This window comes from Plectropomus leopardus, chromosome 15 (assembly GCF_026936395.1).
Source record: "Plectropomus leopardus strain MGB_pleo_1.0 chromosome 15, ASM2693639v1, whole genome shotgun sequence".
NCBI classification, from domain to species: Eukaryota; Metazoa; Chordata; class Actinopteri; order Perciformes; family Serranidae; genus Plectropomus; species Plectropomus leopardus.
Window position 1 is genome coordinate 20069791 of NC_142190.1, and position 17382 is coordinate 20087172.

Genomic DNA, 17382 nt, shown 5'->3' on the forward strand with positions numbered 1-17382 from the left:
TTTGATGACCCTGTGACCTTGCTCTAGGCCACCATCAGACAAAGATTAGAGTTTATTTAACAAAAATACCAATCTATTTGCCATTAACTGTGTCTTCACGGTATCTCCTGATTCATAACATATGCAGACATCACACCTGCCGTGTGCATTAGTGTAAATTAACAATACAAAGGAATATAACTTACATATTCTGTAAGAATTGTGATTTGTATTGATATGTATATTTCTGTTTATAAAGTCACATTTTCAGTAGGCAGAATACTGATGTTGGTGACCTTGTGACCTGAGCTTAGGCGCCACCATGGGTAAAGCTGTCACATTTAAACAGAAGTGGAAATGGACATCCATAAAGCGGGCCAGCTTGCGCACATTTCAGGACAGTGATTTCAAACCGTGAAAGAGGCCTTTTCTTAAGATGACTTCCTTATTTTTGCTCAAAGTGGAGCTAATGCAGTTATGTGACTTTAAAGGCTTGTCTGTGTGTTTAAATGTGCTGGTGGGGGGTGGGGTACTCAAAGAAGAAAAATGTCCATGTTCATGATTTGTAAAATATAGCCATATATCCACTGAAGGTAATATTCCAATCATATGTGCTTAATGAATGATTAAATATTTCTATATGCATTAAATGAGAAAATCAGTTGCTAAAAAATCTGCTTCTGCTTAGCAACTAATTTAGAAACAAAGAAAAATGGCTGACATAGAGTTTATTCTTATCCTTGAATTAAGAATGGGAAGGGTGAACTGATTCCAAATGCCAATCACAACCCAGACTCAGGCCACATGTCTGCCTGTGATGCTGCCTGTCTGTGTCTCATTTTGCATCAGGAGATGCCACGGCAGAAAGCTATAGCCTGCTCATGAGGCTAGGAGGCGGCTGGTTTATGCATTCTAATGAGCGCTCCCTGGGAAAGATATGCAAATTCATTTTGTCATCAAGAGGAAAATAGAGGACAGGAGAGCAGCAGATACAGGAGGGGCTTAAGGGAGGAGGCCACATGCAGGAGGCGGGATTGGGTGGAGGGAGACGTTTGTATGGAGGGAGGTGTGTATGTGTGTGTGGGTAGAGGGGGGTTCAAGAACAGGAGGTATGTTAGTTGGGCTGTATTATAAAACCAGAGTGAGGGACATATGTAACCCCCACCCCCACCTAATCAACTCCACCCATCTCTCAAATAAAACAATAAATCAGCCATATTTACAAAATCAGAAAAGTTAACTACAAACTGGATCAAGGACAAGTCAGTGCAGGTTAGTTTTTCTAATGAGAAGTAGGAAGATGACTTTGTATTGCAAGCAGGATATATCTGAAAGATCAGAATAGAAAATAAGGCTAATCAGTTTCAAACTGACAATTAACAATTCTGGTCCCAAGTTTTTTATTGTACTGTTAATATGAATCATTGAATATCTAATTAAAGTGCTAATGTTAATACCACTACTAATATGAAATAAACTATTATTATTATCAATAATTATAATAACAACAACAAGCATTATTATTATTATTGACAATATTATTGTTGTTGTTGTTGTTGTTGTTATTATCATTATATACCAAAAAGTTGAAACAGATATTAAAAATCAGAATTGCTGTTGAACTTGTTACATTCTTAAACTTCAGTTAAGCTGTTTATACTTCACTATTTTAAACATGGCACTTAAGTTATATTTTCCCTCAGCAATGATGCCTTTGAAGACATGACGTAATGATAATTACTTTGGCCTATTACTGTTAAGCAATAATGCTTATTATAATTAATAATGTGAGTAAATGCAGCATATCTTTTATTACGTCCGTGTTTATGTACGCGCACTGAGTAGTAACAGTTTCATGGGCTTTGCCGACAGGAAGTAGTACCTATGGATTTTAATAGTAACAGTAGCAGCATGAACAATTAAGCACATGCTGCTGCGAGGTGAGGACCAGCGGAACCTTTGAGCGTCACGGGGGGGAACACAAAGGCCGCTGCACAACCGCCGGCGAGCGGAACAACAACGTTTTTGACACGAACTGGCGAAGGGTTGCACATGGACTCACTCAGCTGGCAGGGATTACTAAATACAGCTTTGTGTGGATGGATTTCACCGATCGGCATCGTAATATCAAATATGATTTAAATTTGGTGTCGGTAAGTATGCGTTTTTATTCACGAAAACAGAAAATAAGTCCGTGTGGCAGCTGAAATGAACGCCCGGCCTTAGGCTAATGTGTTAGTAGCATGCTAGCCGCCCGTGCAAAGGATGATGGTTTAGTTAGTTCGTGTCGGCTTTTTTCTAGAGTTTATCTCAACAATAGGTTTACTGGTTTAATTATAAATCAAATTACACCACAGTGCATTATGATGGGTGATAGGCGGTAAGCATTTTCGAAAATTACATTAAACTTTGCTCCTATATGCAGTTAAGTTGAGTGTATGTATTTGAGATATGTCGTTACTTATGTTATCAGCTTTGTGTTTTTCTCTTATGATCCTTTATGTAGACTGCTCATTCTAACATAAAATATTATGATATTTTAAAGTTTTTGTGCTGTTTAAATAGTTAAATGCATTTACTCCTGTGCTCCAGCGTGGGTGACCCGGTGGTCCCACATGTGCCTTTAGACTAGTTTAATGCACACAATAGAAGTCTAAAGGCTAGTTTTGGAAAGGGAAACACCTTGTTTTCTGGTTTATTTCTTTTAACATTGTTGATATAAGTAATAAAATTAATTATTATTATTGTTATAACAGCCTGTTGATGTACAAGAACACAAATACTCCTAACCTCCTAAAATTATATATATTTATACAAAACCTACAGAATGTGGATGGACAGTATGAATTAGATAGTGTGTCAAAATAAACAGGACTATCAAGTATTACACAAAGAAATTAAAAGATTTTTTAAAATAAACGTATACAGATTTGGCGATTTGAATACCTGAGAGACTAAGGTACTTTACTACATGGATGCACAATCCTATAAACCCAATATTTCCAATAAACCTTTGCTCATTGATGGACAATATTTCCTCAAAATTGGTGGATTAAGTACATGAAATCCATACTTTAGTAAAAGTACAGTTATCTTACCAACAAATAACCTTGGTAGAAATTAAAGTCACCAACTACAATATTACTTGACTAAAAGTCTTAAAGTATCTCATATTTACTGAACCTCAGTATTATAAGCATGAAATGTACCTAAGTATTGAAAGTAAAAGTTCAAGTACATGCTGGTAATAGAAAAAAATTCTGAGAATTATGAAATGAAGTGACAGAATAGCAAGACCTTTTTTTCACAACTTAAAGGATTTAAAGAACAAAATCCAGTTTTTCCTTCCCTCCCATTCCTTCGTTTGTCAGTCCCTCCTTCCTTCCTCCCCTATTTTGTCGTAAGTGACTACGATGATTATGGAAATTTTTTTTGGAGTATAAGGATACATTTTTTTGAAGAAATGTAGTGGAGTAAAAGTGAAAGTTGACAGAAGTGTAAAAACTCAAGTAAAGTTCCAAGTAGTACTACCATGTTACATTACACCAGTGGACTTCAACATACCTAGAGATATTATAGTAGCAGTTATCACCATCTGAACAATACGCAAAAGTCTTGGTTGGCAAAGTCTTGTAGTCTATGTATAAGCTTAGAATTCTGCACCAGAATTTAGTGCATTTCAATGTACCTTCATAACTTGAAGGCACTGAGTAACATGATTCCTGTGGTGCTATATTGTTCTCCTCAGGTGAGCCAAGTTGCAGCGACATGGTAATATTTTTTGAATGGCACCAGACAGCTATGGACCAGAAGAACAGCAGCGGGTTGCCAATGACTGGTGAAGACACTGGTTTGGGGGCTTTGGCCTCGCCACTGGTGGGGTATTTGGGAAAAGTCAGTAGAACTCATGTTTTCCTCTAACAAATGTCACTTGCGCAAAGCTGAATTGTAATTGAAAAATACTGTGACTTGGCAGTACCAATCCAAATTAAACAAACGAAAACACAAATGGAAATCTTTGGTTGTAAAAGGCGAAAGTTTTGGGTTGGCTTGATGCCAGTTCTTTATGTAGGAACAAAATGCATTCTTCTGATGAAAATATATGCAGGCAAAATTGTAATGAACATGGAGTTTTGTTCAGTTTTACAAGTTCTTTAAAAAATGTTTGATAACTTCAGTTTAGATATGAAATAGTGAAACAACTCATTCTTGTTTTGGAGGTCTGTGGTCTTTTTTAATGCAACTTTTCTGTGATTTTAATTTTTTTTTCTTCCCTTTTTTTAAAGGTTCAGGAAAGAGCCGCTTTACTGGAGCATTGTCCCTGGTGTACTTCGAAGGGTTTGACCTATGCTCTGCGTTCTTACCGCATCAACCTCCAGGAGTCAATCACCCTCTGCACAAACCCACAGGTAAGTCCAACACTCAAACACACACACACACACACTCACACATACAGCTGACTTATGTCTTTTCTGCTTGCTGCCATGTTAACTTTCTGTATCCATTCCCAAACAGTGCCTTTTCCCTCTTGTCAGCCGCTCCTTGGAGGATGTTTTGGCTAGCTTGGATCCTGTGGAGCCCACTATTGGGAAGAAAAGAAAACATGCCTTGGCACTGGAAAAGGAAGACTTGATTAGACCCGTACACAAACGCCTGCGGTCAAGTGAACTTTACAGTCTTGGGCCACAAAGTAGTACTGACACATCTATCAGCCAAGCAGAGCACAGTGCTGTAAACTGTGTCAGTAATGGCCAACATGAGGCACCCAAGACGGAAGATGGAACGGTAAATGGATGCAGGGATTCTCCAGTTGCAGAGACAACAGGACGGGAGTCACAACAAGTCGAGGATGACGTTCTGGACAAGGAAGTAGTCAATGATGCTCATGCAGATGGCAGTTCTGCTCCTGCATGTTCGACACCAGCTGGACCGCTGCAGAGCTCGTTAGGAGCCTTGTTGACCGCTGATGAGGATGGGTCTGTGCTCTCTCCTCACAGTGGTGCTCCTGTTACATCAGAGGCAGAGGACGACTTTAGGCAGGTGAACAGTCCTCCTGAGGTGCCGAACAGATGCTGCAGTCTGGACTCCAGTCAGTCCTTTTTCAAAAATCAGGACATTTACTCAACCATAGTCAATACTCCATCGCCTCAGCACCAGGAGCAGACAGCAAGGACGGAACACAAATCACTGACTGCAGACATCACTGCGTGTAAGGACGTGAGAGGCATTAAGTCACAAACTGAGAATTTGTCCTCTACCTCGATAATGGAGTCAGAGGAGCTTGTATCTGTTCCCAATCAGCTTTTCTGGAGGAACAGCGACAACCTGTGTTGGCTGGACTCACTGCTTGTTGCTCTGGTAAACTGTAAGAGCTTGAAAAGGTGTCACCCCAAAGATGAGACGCAGCGGTTATCTGTCTGGCAGCTGCTTAGGAAATATGAAGACATTTGTGCCGCCATCCAAGTTCATCAGCGGACTGGCAAAGGTAAGTTAAACAGATAATCAACAGTATACTTTTGAGTGTAATATAATTATAACAGTGTGTGTGGTATTTTTATTTCATAGTATTTCATCTAAAATCAAAAGAATAATATTGAGTTTCCTCTTTGCTCCTGTTTGTAAAAAAAAAAATGCACTCATCTGAAATTACTAATGTCACTTAAAGACCCGAGTTAAAATTTCAGGATTAAACAATTAAATTGAATGCATTGGCCCTATTGTCACGATACCTGATCCAGCTGTTTGAGGCAGTGTTGGACTGGTGCATCTCAAATTTAAAACTGAAGTACACCGATGATCCCAAAATAACCCCCCAGCAGTTAAACTAAGGACAGGGAGGCGAACTAACCATCCTCCTTCTACCAACATTTGGTAAAAAGATGCCGCTGAATAAAAAGATGCCGCTGGTTCTGGAGTAATTATCTCTTAAATGAAACCAATAAGTTGACCTTATCTTACCTTACTTTAAATATCCGACTTCAATCTAACTTCACCGCAGTGCAGCGGCCGGGCTTGACCGCAGTGATTTACAGGGCTGCTGTTGTGCTGTTGTGCTGTGCTCATCTGTCTTGTCTGTGTGCTGTCAATGTCTTTTTTTGCTTGTAAGGTTTCTATCAGTTATAGATTTTTTTTCCACTTTGTGAGACAATGGATGGTGGTGTGAGTGTGTGAAAAGTGTCAATTGCGGGAATCTGGTGTTTCGTGCACAGTGGGATTGTTGTTACAGTATGTTTTCTGTACCAAGTTACGTGCACTGGTACATGTAGAGCTGAGAATTATGTGCACAGCTCAAATTTTATGCACTGTTGTGCATATGCATATGTTGTATTTCGAGCCCTGATTGTGGCATATCGTCATGCAGATTGTTTTGGTGGAGTTGCCCGGGTGATAATTGAGATCTCTGAGATTACTTGTGCTACTTCAAAATAATAGATGTATTTGTGCTGAAACAAAACATTGAACATGAAATATGGCAATGTTAGGACTTTCCTCTATTGTGTTGGGATGCTGGAGACTCACAATTTGGGCACATTAACCAGAAAAGGCTTGCATTGCTACATACCGCAAGGGTTAATTGAGATTTTGTGTGTGTAATTTGGGTGAACTGACCCTGAAATGTTTGCATGAAATGAAAATAGTTTGGACTTTACACAAATAAACTGCCATCCGACTGTAAATATAGTGCTGCCATCAGGGAAAATGTGCAAATCCTGGTGACCATAAAGGTTCAGTTTTTTTGGTAATTATTTTTATATGTTTTTATAATATATCCCAATCCTTGTACATGTGTTCTAGATGGCGTTGTGAGGGTGCCAAATCATGTGCTGCAAAAGGCCAATGCAGATCTACACAGTCTCAGGATGTCGATCTTCAAACTACTTCAGTCTAAGCTGCACTGCAAACTGGGTAAGCTCAGTCGCTCTTAACCAGTGTTTTCCCATAAAACTACATTCTGTGTGTGTTGGTTGCTGAGGGGAAGGTGGACTTTCAGTTGGCTGAGAGCACCTTCAAATTCAGTCAGTTCATACCCCAATGTTGGGGGTCTGATCCCAGACCGCCTGACTCCCTATAAGATCAGCAAACTTTCTGTTGATGCTGTCACACAGGCTAGACTTCGCTGGATGAATTATAGTTGCTGCAGCTGCTAACTGAAGGTCCTTCTGCAGCACTGCCACCTGCTCTCCTTCCAACAAAGTAGTCTGTTAGCAGCGGGAAATGACGTAGAAGGGCAGCTGGCTACACTGGCTTATTCTTGTCTCCCTTGTCATCTGATGAACAGAAAGAGAAAGAGCAAGGCGGAGAGGGGCTGAGCAAGACAATGTGCAGCTCACAAGTCTACAATGAAATAAGATTTAAACCATTTTAAATGGTAAAAAAATAAATAAGAAAAAGAAAATCAATATGCAGCCATCATGTTGATATTGTGGGGGGGCTACCACAAGTTAATGTATGGAAAACCCTGTTCACAGTGAACGTCTTTGTCGCAGTTGATGCACAGTACCAAGGTGCTGTTCTGGACTTTTAAACCATTGGTGCAGGTCTTTACATTCACCAATATGCAACCCTGCGGTTTGCACGTTCTTACCAGGCCAGTAGTGATGCACGGGTCAGGATGTTTAAAACCTACACCAACCTGGAGCATTACGACAGCCTGTCTGCCTCGCCCAAGCCGTAAAGGTATGCGTTAATCAAAGCCCAAACCTGACCCGCAAACTGGAAACAAAAACAACCCTGCTTGCTGTTGTCTGTAGGCTGATGCATGTAGTTTCCAGTAAATATGACAATATAATCAAGTGTTTTCTGTTTTAAGTATTACTCGCCTATCCGTTAAGAGGCTAAGTATGATCTCAAACACGCAGGTGATAAACCTGCGTGGTTTGTTACATAAGCGGGCAGCTGGCTGTTACAGTGGTTTGTTTACATGTCGTTAAAGAGGTGCATATTTAATTGATTCAGTGTGGACAGGGAGGCACTTGCTAAGACAGCATAATTAGCATTATTGCACAATGTTTCTGTAAGTTGTATTGATATTTACTCATAAGGTTGCTTTGCCACTCTATGACCCGCAATCCTTTTTAACAAGCTTCACCCAAACTGCACACCTGCCAGCTGTGGGTTGACCTGTGCATCACTGCAGGCCAGTAGCAGCCAAAAAGGGCTGTGACCAAATCTGTGGGCAAGATGTGAAATTCCCGCTCAAAAATCGATTTAGAAATTGTATTCTGAATGGATATGTATCATACTCCAGGTTTATTCACACTTGTATCAAAAAGTACATGTGGCGAGAAAGTAAAGAGAAGAAATTTAAGTTGATGAGCGCTGCTGCAGTGTTCTTTTCTTTCCCGTCTTGCGTTCAATTTGGTATAAACAGTGTGCAAAGTATATCTAGATCCATAATTTTACACTCGACAGATCTCTCCCATTAGAACACACTAATGAAACAACATACGGTTAAATTTTAAATTACACCAGAGGTCAGCTGAGGCTAATTTTTGGATTCAATTTCATTAATAAGTGTAAGAGGCAAGAACAGATGGTCCCACACAGTTGTAGAGAAGACGATAGAAGGAAAAAAGTTAATAAATATATAGAAATAATATATTTCTTTGGACTGTGTTTCTGGAGCACTGATAGGAAACCAGTCTTAGATCAACAATATGCAAATTATGCCAAGCTACTGTGAGCAAGGGAGAGATGTCTGAGCGAATGTTTTTCAAACTCAACAACACAGGGCTCCCAGGGCCCCTCAAGCCTTCTGTTCATGAATATTAGATGTCATATTGCCTAATGCCACTTTTTTGCCAAACAGATTGCAGTGACAAAAAGAAGTATATAAAGGAGTCAGCCTTGTTTTGGCAAGTTGATTCTGCAAAATGTAATGGCATAGCTTTGGCACATCGTGAAAGGCTCCATGTAAGATTTTCAAACCGCTAAATTGCTTAATTACCTTCAGTGTTTTCATTTGTTTTCCACCTTGGATATATTTTGCTTTAGATATTTGGCACCTGTCCCTGTTTAGAATCCAAGGCAAGAGTTAATCTTGAAATTTCAAAGCAGCCATTACCGCCTGATAACAGAAAGTGACAGGTTCAGACAGGCAAACCTTGGATTTTGCTCGGCCTTATATGAAAGTGGGAAAACTTACTCACTGGCTGTCACTTGCAAACTGAAAACACAAAAGGATGGGCTGAGACAGTGAGGGGGGTGCGAACGATGCAGAAGCAGTTTAGATACAAACAGAAGAGACACTATTCATTTTTAGGCGTGTGGCCACATGTGGTCTCTAAAATGTAGCCCGTAACTCACCCGCAGATTAAGTTCTTTAAAATTACCTGGAAGTGGAGAGTGTAACCACAGCTTCTGTCAGCGACGTTGCCTGTGATGATGCTCTAAACTGCTGTATGTTTGTGCTTTTCAGGTCGGATGGAAACTCCCGTTTTTGCCATGCCGCTCCTGCTAAAGATGGACTCTTGGGCAGAGCCTCTCTTCCAGTCAACCTTTCACTGGGAGTTCAAGTGCAGCGGATGCAAAACCACCACGAAAGAAAGGTAGATGACGAAATCTTTCATAAAATACTATAGATTTTACTATATTCACTGGAGTGTTTTGTCCTTTTGAAACTTGCCTCAGAGATTGAGAGCGCACAGAAAGTAATTTTGTTGAAAGTGATTATGCCGGGAACAAATACATGGCTCAATATAGCAATTGGAATAGGGCCCACTCTGCCTCAGGCTTGTTTTGGAAAGGGAAAAGTATAGATTAATGCGGGGTTTCTATGGTCATGAAATTCCCGGAAAAGATAGTGAAAAATAATTCCAGGCCTGGAAATGGTTTGGAATTAACATAATGTTTTTAGAAAAGTTTTGAATTCATTGTTTTAGCTATTTTTGTCTCAAGACATGTCCGGTGTTTCACAAAATACCTTTATTGTGTTGCTGATTTAAATGCACCATGCTTCTAGTGGAAATTAACACGCTGTCACGTCTGGAGAGGAAAAAGGAAATGTTGAAAAGCTGATCTGAAGTGGGTTAAGCAAGCCTTTCACACTGAGATGTGAGGCACATAAGATATGTGAGTATTCACTAAACTAGACTGTATACATAATGGTTGTAGCCACCCTGAAGTCAACCATTGGTTTGGCTTTTCGTTTGGAAGCAATGAGTGTGGCATTTTGGCTGTTGCCATCTTGGTTTCTTGGAGCCAGAAGTGACCATATTTGGACAAGAGGTTGTAGCTTTGGAGGAGTGAGGTGTAGATTGGACCAATACCTCGCAGACAGCCTGTCACTCAAGCGGTCCCACCCTTTAATATGTGTAAATGTAATCCTTGATAAAATGTAAACAAATAAAAAAATTCACCCCCCGACAGTTGTTATGATTGTTGAAATTACCTATAGAGACTAAAACCGTTTTTTGTACCAGGCTGTAAACATGTTTATTTCTGCTGTAAAGTTGGGCATTTTCACATGGGAATCTATGGGGATCTACTTTCTCGATGAACTGCAGTTTTTGGCGCGTCCGTAATGGCTTCATGTTTTGCCTGCCTGTTTTTTTTTTTAGTTGGTAAACATTTCTTACAATTCTTGTAAGAAATTGCTTTTTTTGTCCTCAGTGTCAGAGAACATTGGCACATATATTGACAAGTGACGTGACTAGTGGATTGATCTCGAGTGCTCGCTTAAATCTCTTAGTTTTGGTTATTAGCCAAAGGTTTGATGGACAAAAAAACATGTGCAGAGAAAGTCAGTTGAAACCTGTCCAACAGTGCATGGTCAGATTTTGGTAATATGATACATAATTATGCTATCACTCATATGCTCCTGTAATTGCTATGAACTCTTACTCTCTGTTGTGTTTGGGAGAACTCCAATTTTTTGGAGAATCAAGTATAGGGGTGACACTAATAGATAATTTTTTTAATGAGTATTTTGTCGGTTATTTTCACTTTATTTGTGAGTAGTGAGTAAAATGCCTGTCACAGTTTCCCAGAGCCCAAAGTGAATTAAATAATGATCAAACTGTTGTTGTTTAAAGATCAGTTGACTAATTGATCAAGGGGCTAAATGTTTCAATACTAATCTGCTGGATGGCTTAGACAGATGGTTATGGAGGTTCGATGTTAGTCTTTCTAAACATTCTGGTAATGAGGAAGTCTTGACCCCAGCAAAATGATTAAACGCTAATCGGGACAGCTGTATTAAGTGCAACTAAACCAATAGACGATACAAGTTTGACTGGTGGTCATTTTATGTTGCTATAGCTTATACGACATCTGACTTTAGTGTGGCCACGTAAACACCACATTGTCAGGAAAATAAATGTTCTCTGAATCACACTCGTCTTTTATGAAACTATAAATCTCTAACCGTATTTCATGCTGTGCTTTTCAGGGTTACGAAAACGCTCCCCTCGTTCACAAACATTTTACCTGATTGGAGTCCACTTGATGCAGTCCACTTGGCTCCGTGCAATGTGTGCTGCAAGCAGAATCAGAAGAGGACCATGACGCTGGAGAGGTAAGAGTTAAACTGTTAATGCATCTACCTCTTTAGTTTAAAAATGTTGTTAAATAACAAAGGCTTTGCAAACACTGGCCCTTTTGGAAGTAACTGTTTGATTAAGATGCATTAACTTGTTGTTGGAGCTGTGTGTGTGTGTGTGTGTGTGTGTGTGTGTGTGTGTGTGTGTGTGTGTGTGTGTGTGTGTGTGTGTGTGTGTGTGTGTGTGTGTGTGTGTGTTGTAAACAAACAATGATTATGTAGTGTAATTTTAATTCAAATTTGCTTCAAAGTAGATCATTTGCAAGGTAATTACATGTACTGCCAAGAAATGATTATCCTGTAATTCTTGAAACACAAGGGGCAAGTTGATATGATAAATTTTATGATCATAGAAAAAAAAAAACCTTCATTTCAAAGTCCCCCAGGAATCTGCAGGTTATCAGAAGAACAAAAACTTCTCTGCAGGACAGAAACTGTGTGCCTCCCCAACTATGACTAATTCACTTTTAATTTTCTTCTTATACCTGCTTAAAGCAACTGTAAATAATTTCCCGGGTGAATGAAATAAACCAGTTAATTAGAACTCAACACTGGGAATTTCATTGTCCACATTAAAATATTCAAACTAACCATCATATAATAGCGCATATGTTGTAATAACAACATTTCTGTGTATTAGCAGGAGTAAGAACAACGTATTAAGTCCTTCGTAGACCTTTACTTTTCCATCAGTTTAACCCGATTTCTGCTTTGTTCTGTTCAGTGTTCCTCCAGTGTTTGAGCTGCACTTTGTAGAGGGGCTTCCTCACAACGATGTCACAGTCTACACCTTCACCTTCAAAAGGAAACGCTACTCAGTCACCACTGTCATACAGTACAACCATCAACTCAAGCACTTTGTCACCTGGATTCGTAATTTGGATGGTAAGTATTTTGTATTTAGAGTATCTGTATATCTAAATATCCGTCTCACTAATTCAATATCATACACTCTGTGGTGCGCCGAATTCAAACACAGTGTATTTGCTGCAGTTCAGCGCGCCAGATGCATGCATCTGAATGCCTTTGTATACATGAAGGGTATTAAATGAAGTACACACCTGGTATCTGTGTCCTTTGGGGTATTGGTACTGGTCTGGTATAATATCCAGCCTTACTTACTGGCCAATTCATTAGCTACTCTTCTACAATCTAATGTGATGTATTGAGTGCATTATATTGAGAAGGTGCTTCATATATTCTGCCCCTCGTGTATGTAATAGGTGGATTAAATATCCGTAACACCTCTCTGTTTGACATCACTGCAAACTACTTCCTTAATAATAAATAGTTATATTGATACCTCTCTTACCTCTCAACACTGAACATCATTATCTTTGAAAAGGCCAAAGTCATGGCACAGCTGTGGTATTTAACCACATTTGAAGTGGCCTGTGGGTGTGTGAGTACGTGTGTTTTATTACCATTTATCTGTAAATGATATCGTTACTATTAAAATGTAAGTAAATTCATTAACTGGACAGCCTGGTTTACATGCCAGAGAACAGTTTTAAAATATATTTAATGAATCACTGCCATTCTAAGAGGATTTAATTTGTTTCAGTATTTTTAACATGAATCACTGAACTGAATCAAAACGTTGTTCTTTTTTTTTTGTGCTTCTCCGTATTAATTTGTAAGATACTTTACACTTGTTGTGTAACAACCCTTTAGCTCATAGTTGAGTCACATGAAGGTTGATATTTTCTCTTTCTCATTCTGCTGAACAATTCATGCAATGTTAAACTGCAGAACACTCCAGCCAATCAGGGATGGTTTCATTGTCATTTATTGATAATTCATTTTGGTTGCTTGTGTGTGTGTGCATGTGTGTGTGCGCGCTCTAACCATGTATTCTTGTACATTTCAGGGTCATGGCTCGAATATGACGATTTGAAACATCCAGACTGCAAGACCCATCAGAAGCTCCCGGTCCCTGCTCAGGAGATGCACATCGTCTTCTGGGAGGCGGAGGAGGATAAAGAGCCTCGTGCCTGTTCTCCCTCCAGCACATTTCCTGAATCTCCCCCATCCAAAAATGAGATGAACACCAGTGTGGATGGCAAAGACTTAACAGCAGATGAACTGTTGGCTCGCACTCCGGATCATTCTCTCCTCGTGTCCCACGACGACGCTGACATCGTCAGCGCACTCTCAGCTTCTGAGGGCAACATAGACACAACTGTAACAGCCGGTGTTGATACATCGATCGGCTCCACAACACTGCTCAGCGCCTTCGAGGGCCTTTCCCATGATGACATCATCACACTCACGCTGGTGGAGTTAAATCCTGGTTCAGAAATGCAGCCTTTAAATGAAAACCAACAAACGGCGGACGTTAGTGTTCCCAGCGGGAATGAAATACTTAACTCCGCACCAGATAGCTCCTCCGCTGTAAAGGTTAGTGAAGAGTCGTGCAACCGTGATGTTGAGCTCCCCTCCACCTCCTCTTCATCTGATTCTGGGGACGGCTCATCCAGCGATCCCACGTTTGTGCCTGGTGGCGGGAGAGGACGAGGGAGAGGAAGAGGAGTTAGCAGAGATAAAACAGCCAGCAGACAAACAGGTAGAAAGAAAGCAGCTGCACAGATTTCACCACTTGCGTCTTCGGAGTCCTCCAGAGCAGTCGGTCGTGAACCTGCAACTGCTGATGCTCGTGAGAATAACATACCGCCTGTTGAAACCACACAGCGAGCATCCCCTGTCTCTTCGACAGATGCCTCACCCCTGTCCTCGGTTCAGAAAAGTCCCACAATGCCGAATCAGAAATCGAGCTGGTCCTTCCTGCTCAGCAAACACCCACTAAACCAATGTCACAAGTCGATTGGTAAGCTCTCCCCCACCCACACACCTACCTCGGCCACACGAGCAAAGCCCATTCCTCCTGCTCACTCTACGCCCATACCAGTGAGAAGACAGCAGACCCCCGGAGGACTCTTCCCGAAACCACAGCTCAGGACAGAGGAGAGCGAGGGTCTCCCGCTAAAAGCTGCAGAAATGTACGGTGGATTCGGTACAAAGAGCTGGAACGCCACGACTCCGCTCTCATCTCCTGCACCTCTTAATGGCAAATCAAAGCTGATTCAACCTACAACATCTCACCGGCAGAAATCCCTCATGAACACTACAGCGGCGTCTGCTACACTGCTTCCTGCGCCTGGAGCAAAGCGGCTCCCTGAAATATCCTCCTCAAAGAAACACAGCAGCCACTCCTCGAAGGTTCCCCCGGGTCTCAGCGACACAGAAGCTCTCAGGTACAAGCTGATGAGGAAACTGAAGGCAAAGAAGAAGAAGCTCGCCAAGCTGAACGAAAAGTTGGGTCATCAGGGGGGAGCCGGTCTCCAGCCGGACAGTACCGCCCTGTGCTCTCCCAACACGGTCTCCTCCAGCACCTACGACGGCTCCGTGTGCAGCGACCTCCTCTCGGATCTGCTCTCTCCAGCAACGACAGCCAGCAACCTTTCACCGGACAGCACCGACTTCCTGGAGTTGCTCGCCAACGGGCAAGATGGAGCCGAGCAGCTGGACTGTGGAGTCGGTGCAGGCGGTGCGGTGTCGCAGATGAACGAGCCCCACACTGAGAACTTCCTGGATGAGTACCTCTCGCAGGCTGTGGCTCAGAGACCGACTGAGATGGAGACGGAAGCGCTCAGTGCGCTTGAACTCTTTATTTGAGCTGTGGGGCGATGGGTGTTGTCTGCAAGCTTCAAGCACAGATAACTGGACTCTGGAAATTACACAAAATGAAGCCTAAACCTCATCTGTCACCCAGACATGTCAGTCCGAAGCAGTGGAGATGTAGTAGTAGATGTAGTTTTTTTTCAGGTTTACAGTAGTTAAGTCTCTTTGTATTTATGTTGCTGTTAATTTTGATGGGTTAATGAAATTTCGATGCTTGTTCATTGTTGGAGACTGTATGGTGAACCATGGATTGATATTTGTAAGTTTGGCACTTTGTCTTGTAGATATTGTATGTAACTGGGCGGTATGAGGCAATCATGTTTACAGCCAAAGCTGTTTGTTTGCTCGTTTTTTTTATTTTGAAAAATTACTTGAAGATTTTCATGAAATAATTTTTTAAAGTGTCACTTAATAAATACTTTAGGTGACTAATGGTTGTTGTACAACATGTCATTATTATTAGGAAATTTAAGAAATCGTGTGTGCGGTTTTGTTTCAGCTCTCATAGGGAAATAAAATATTAATATTTTGTGCTTTTTTTAATGTTAGTTGTTTGAAGTCACTAAAATACATAGTTACTTATGAGTCAAAGTTTTATACAATTACAAATTCCTAAAAGTCTATGTACTGATAAGCATTAAAAGTTTCATTGATTAAGACATATACTGTAACTAAAAGATGAATAATCTCGTAAAAGTAGAAATAAAACGGTTAACAGAACTCAACACCATTTAGGATGCATTCAATTAGACATCAAATATGCATTGTTTAGAGAGACATACATTTTGACCTCTAATGTGTTGATATCAGTGGTTACCTGAGAAAGATATTACGAATCATAGTTGAAAATTTCAGACAATAGAGTATCAGACCCTTGAAATAAAAAAAAAAACATATGGTTAAAATGGAAGTGAAAATGCAATACAACTTTGTAGATAGATGAATCCCGCAAATCTAATAATGTGGTGTTACAACCTATAAGAAAAAAAGGAATAAAGATCTACCTTTTCATTGTTGGAATTCCAATGCACCTCTCATTTAGGACCCACAAACAATGATTTTTACACTAATATAGTGTTGGTGTAATTTTCTGATGTTCCATGGAAACATACATGGACTCAGACAAACAACCTAAAAAACAACCTCCATTAAATCCAGATTATCCTTGTCTTCAATATATATATATATATATATATATATATATATATATATTCAAACACTCTGCAATTACCAGTTAAATTTTATATCAGCTGATACCAATGAATCAATCAATGCTGCTGAAATGGATCAGTTAAGCAGTGTACACTCGAGTTAACAAGCTATCCAGCAGCTTGTGTGAAGATCACCACTGGTATGTATTGTCAAACCCGCATACATACATAAACGTAAATATAAGACAATGTTTCTGAACAGGATCATTAACAAAACGGTAGTTCCCATACCGGGAGTCGAACCCGGGCCGCCTGGGTGAAAACCAGGAATCCTAACCGCTAGACCATATGGGACTTATATGTAAAATTTTTCCATCAATGTTTTTAAATCGAGAGAAACGAGAGATACGCTGGTAAGACCTCAGTTTGTTTTTCAAGATTGCGTGCTATGTAGTCTGTACTATCACGTTTCGTTAGTTCCTCTTTGATCATAATGTTGACACTGTTGCTAGTTTGCTCACATACTGTACCAATACCATTTTTTCAAAACCAGCGCCTCAGTTTGCTACGTCGACACCATAGTGTATCTCCTCATTTGTATGCTGTAATTAGCCTATGCCAGAGTAATTATAATAGAGTTTTATAGTGTTTTAGGATAATCAATTAATACATTAATCGAGTTAATTTTCCCTTTGAAACCTGGAATGACAGTCAGTTTTCTATTTGAGGCTTTGGAAGCTGAGCAAATCAGATTAATTTATTTGAATAATTAATAATTAATAATAAAATCACTAAATTGCAAGAAATTAGTAAAAAGACAAGAAAACAAGTAAAAAGAAAATTACCTAAAAAGAATAGTTTTAAAAAACGGGAGTATTTATTTAAAATTATAATATTTTTAGATTTAAAATTATTTCATATTCATTTTACCTTCTCTTCTCTTTCTCTTCTCTTTCATTCATTTAACGTTCTCTTCCCTTCATTTCCCTTCATAGATTAAAGGGCTTTGATTTATGCTATCAATTGTTGGGC

At 40.0% G+C, this 17382-nt stretch overlaps 1 protein-coding gene and 1 non-coding gene across 2 annotated transcripts; one reads left to right on the top strand and one right to left on the bottom strand.

Moving 5' to 3' along the window:
• Nucleotides 1-1938: 1938 nt before the first annotated feature.
• uspl1 (ubiquitin specific peptidase like 1) lies at nucleotides 1939-15631 on the top strand. The gene is made up of 9 exons (XM_042498981.2): nucleotides 1939-2132; nucleotides 3728-3873; nucleotides 4266-4388; nucleotides 4495-5464; nucleotides 6775-6885; nucleotides 9398-9527; nucleotides 11369-11494; nucleotides 12243-12403; nucleotides 13389-15631. Exons 2-9 carry the CDS (start codon nucleotides 3748-3750, stop codon nucleotides 15191-15193), a joined length of 3552 nt encoding a protein of 1183 aa, XP_042354915.2. The 5' UTR covers nucleotides 1939-2132; nucleotides 3728-3747; the 3' UTR covers nucleotides 15194-15631.
• A 1001-nt stretch (nucleotides 15632-16632) lies between these two features.
• trnae-uuc (transfer RNA glutamic acid (anticodon UUC)) lies at nucleotides 16633-16704 on the bottom strand. The gene has a single exon. It is a non-coding gene; the product is annotated as a tRNA-Glu (tRNA).
• Nucleotides 16705-17382: the final 678 nt, after the last annotated feature.

Bases quoted from the DNA above. Each gene is read 5' to 3' on its own strand.
- uspl1 (XM_042498981.2), top strand. From the start codon at position 3,748: ATGGTAATATTTTTTGAATGGCACCAGACAGCTATGGACCAGAAGAAC. The intron at 5,465-6,774 runs GTAAGTTAAACA...CATGTGTTCTAG, and splicing joins TCATCAGCGGACTGGCAAAG to ATGGCGTTGTGAGGGTGCCA. The intron at 12,404-13,388 runs GTAAGTATTTTG...TGTACATTTCAG, and splicing joins CTGGATTCGTAATTTGGATG to GGTCATGGCTCGAATATGAC.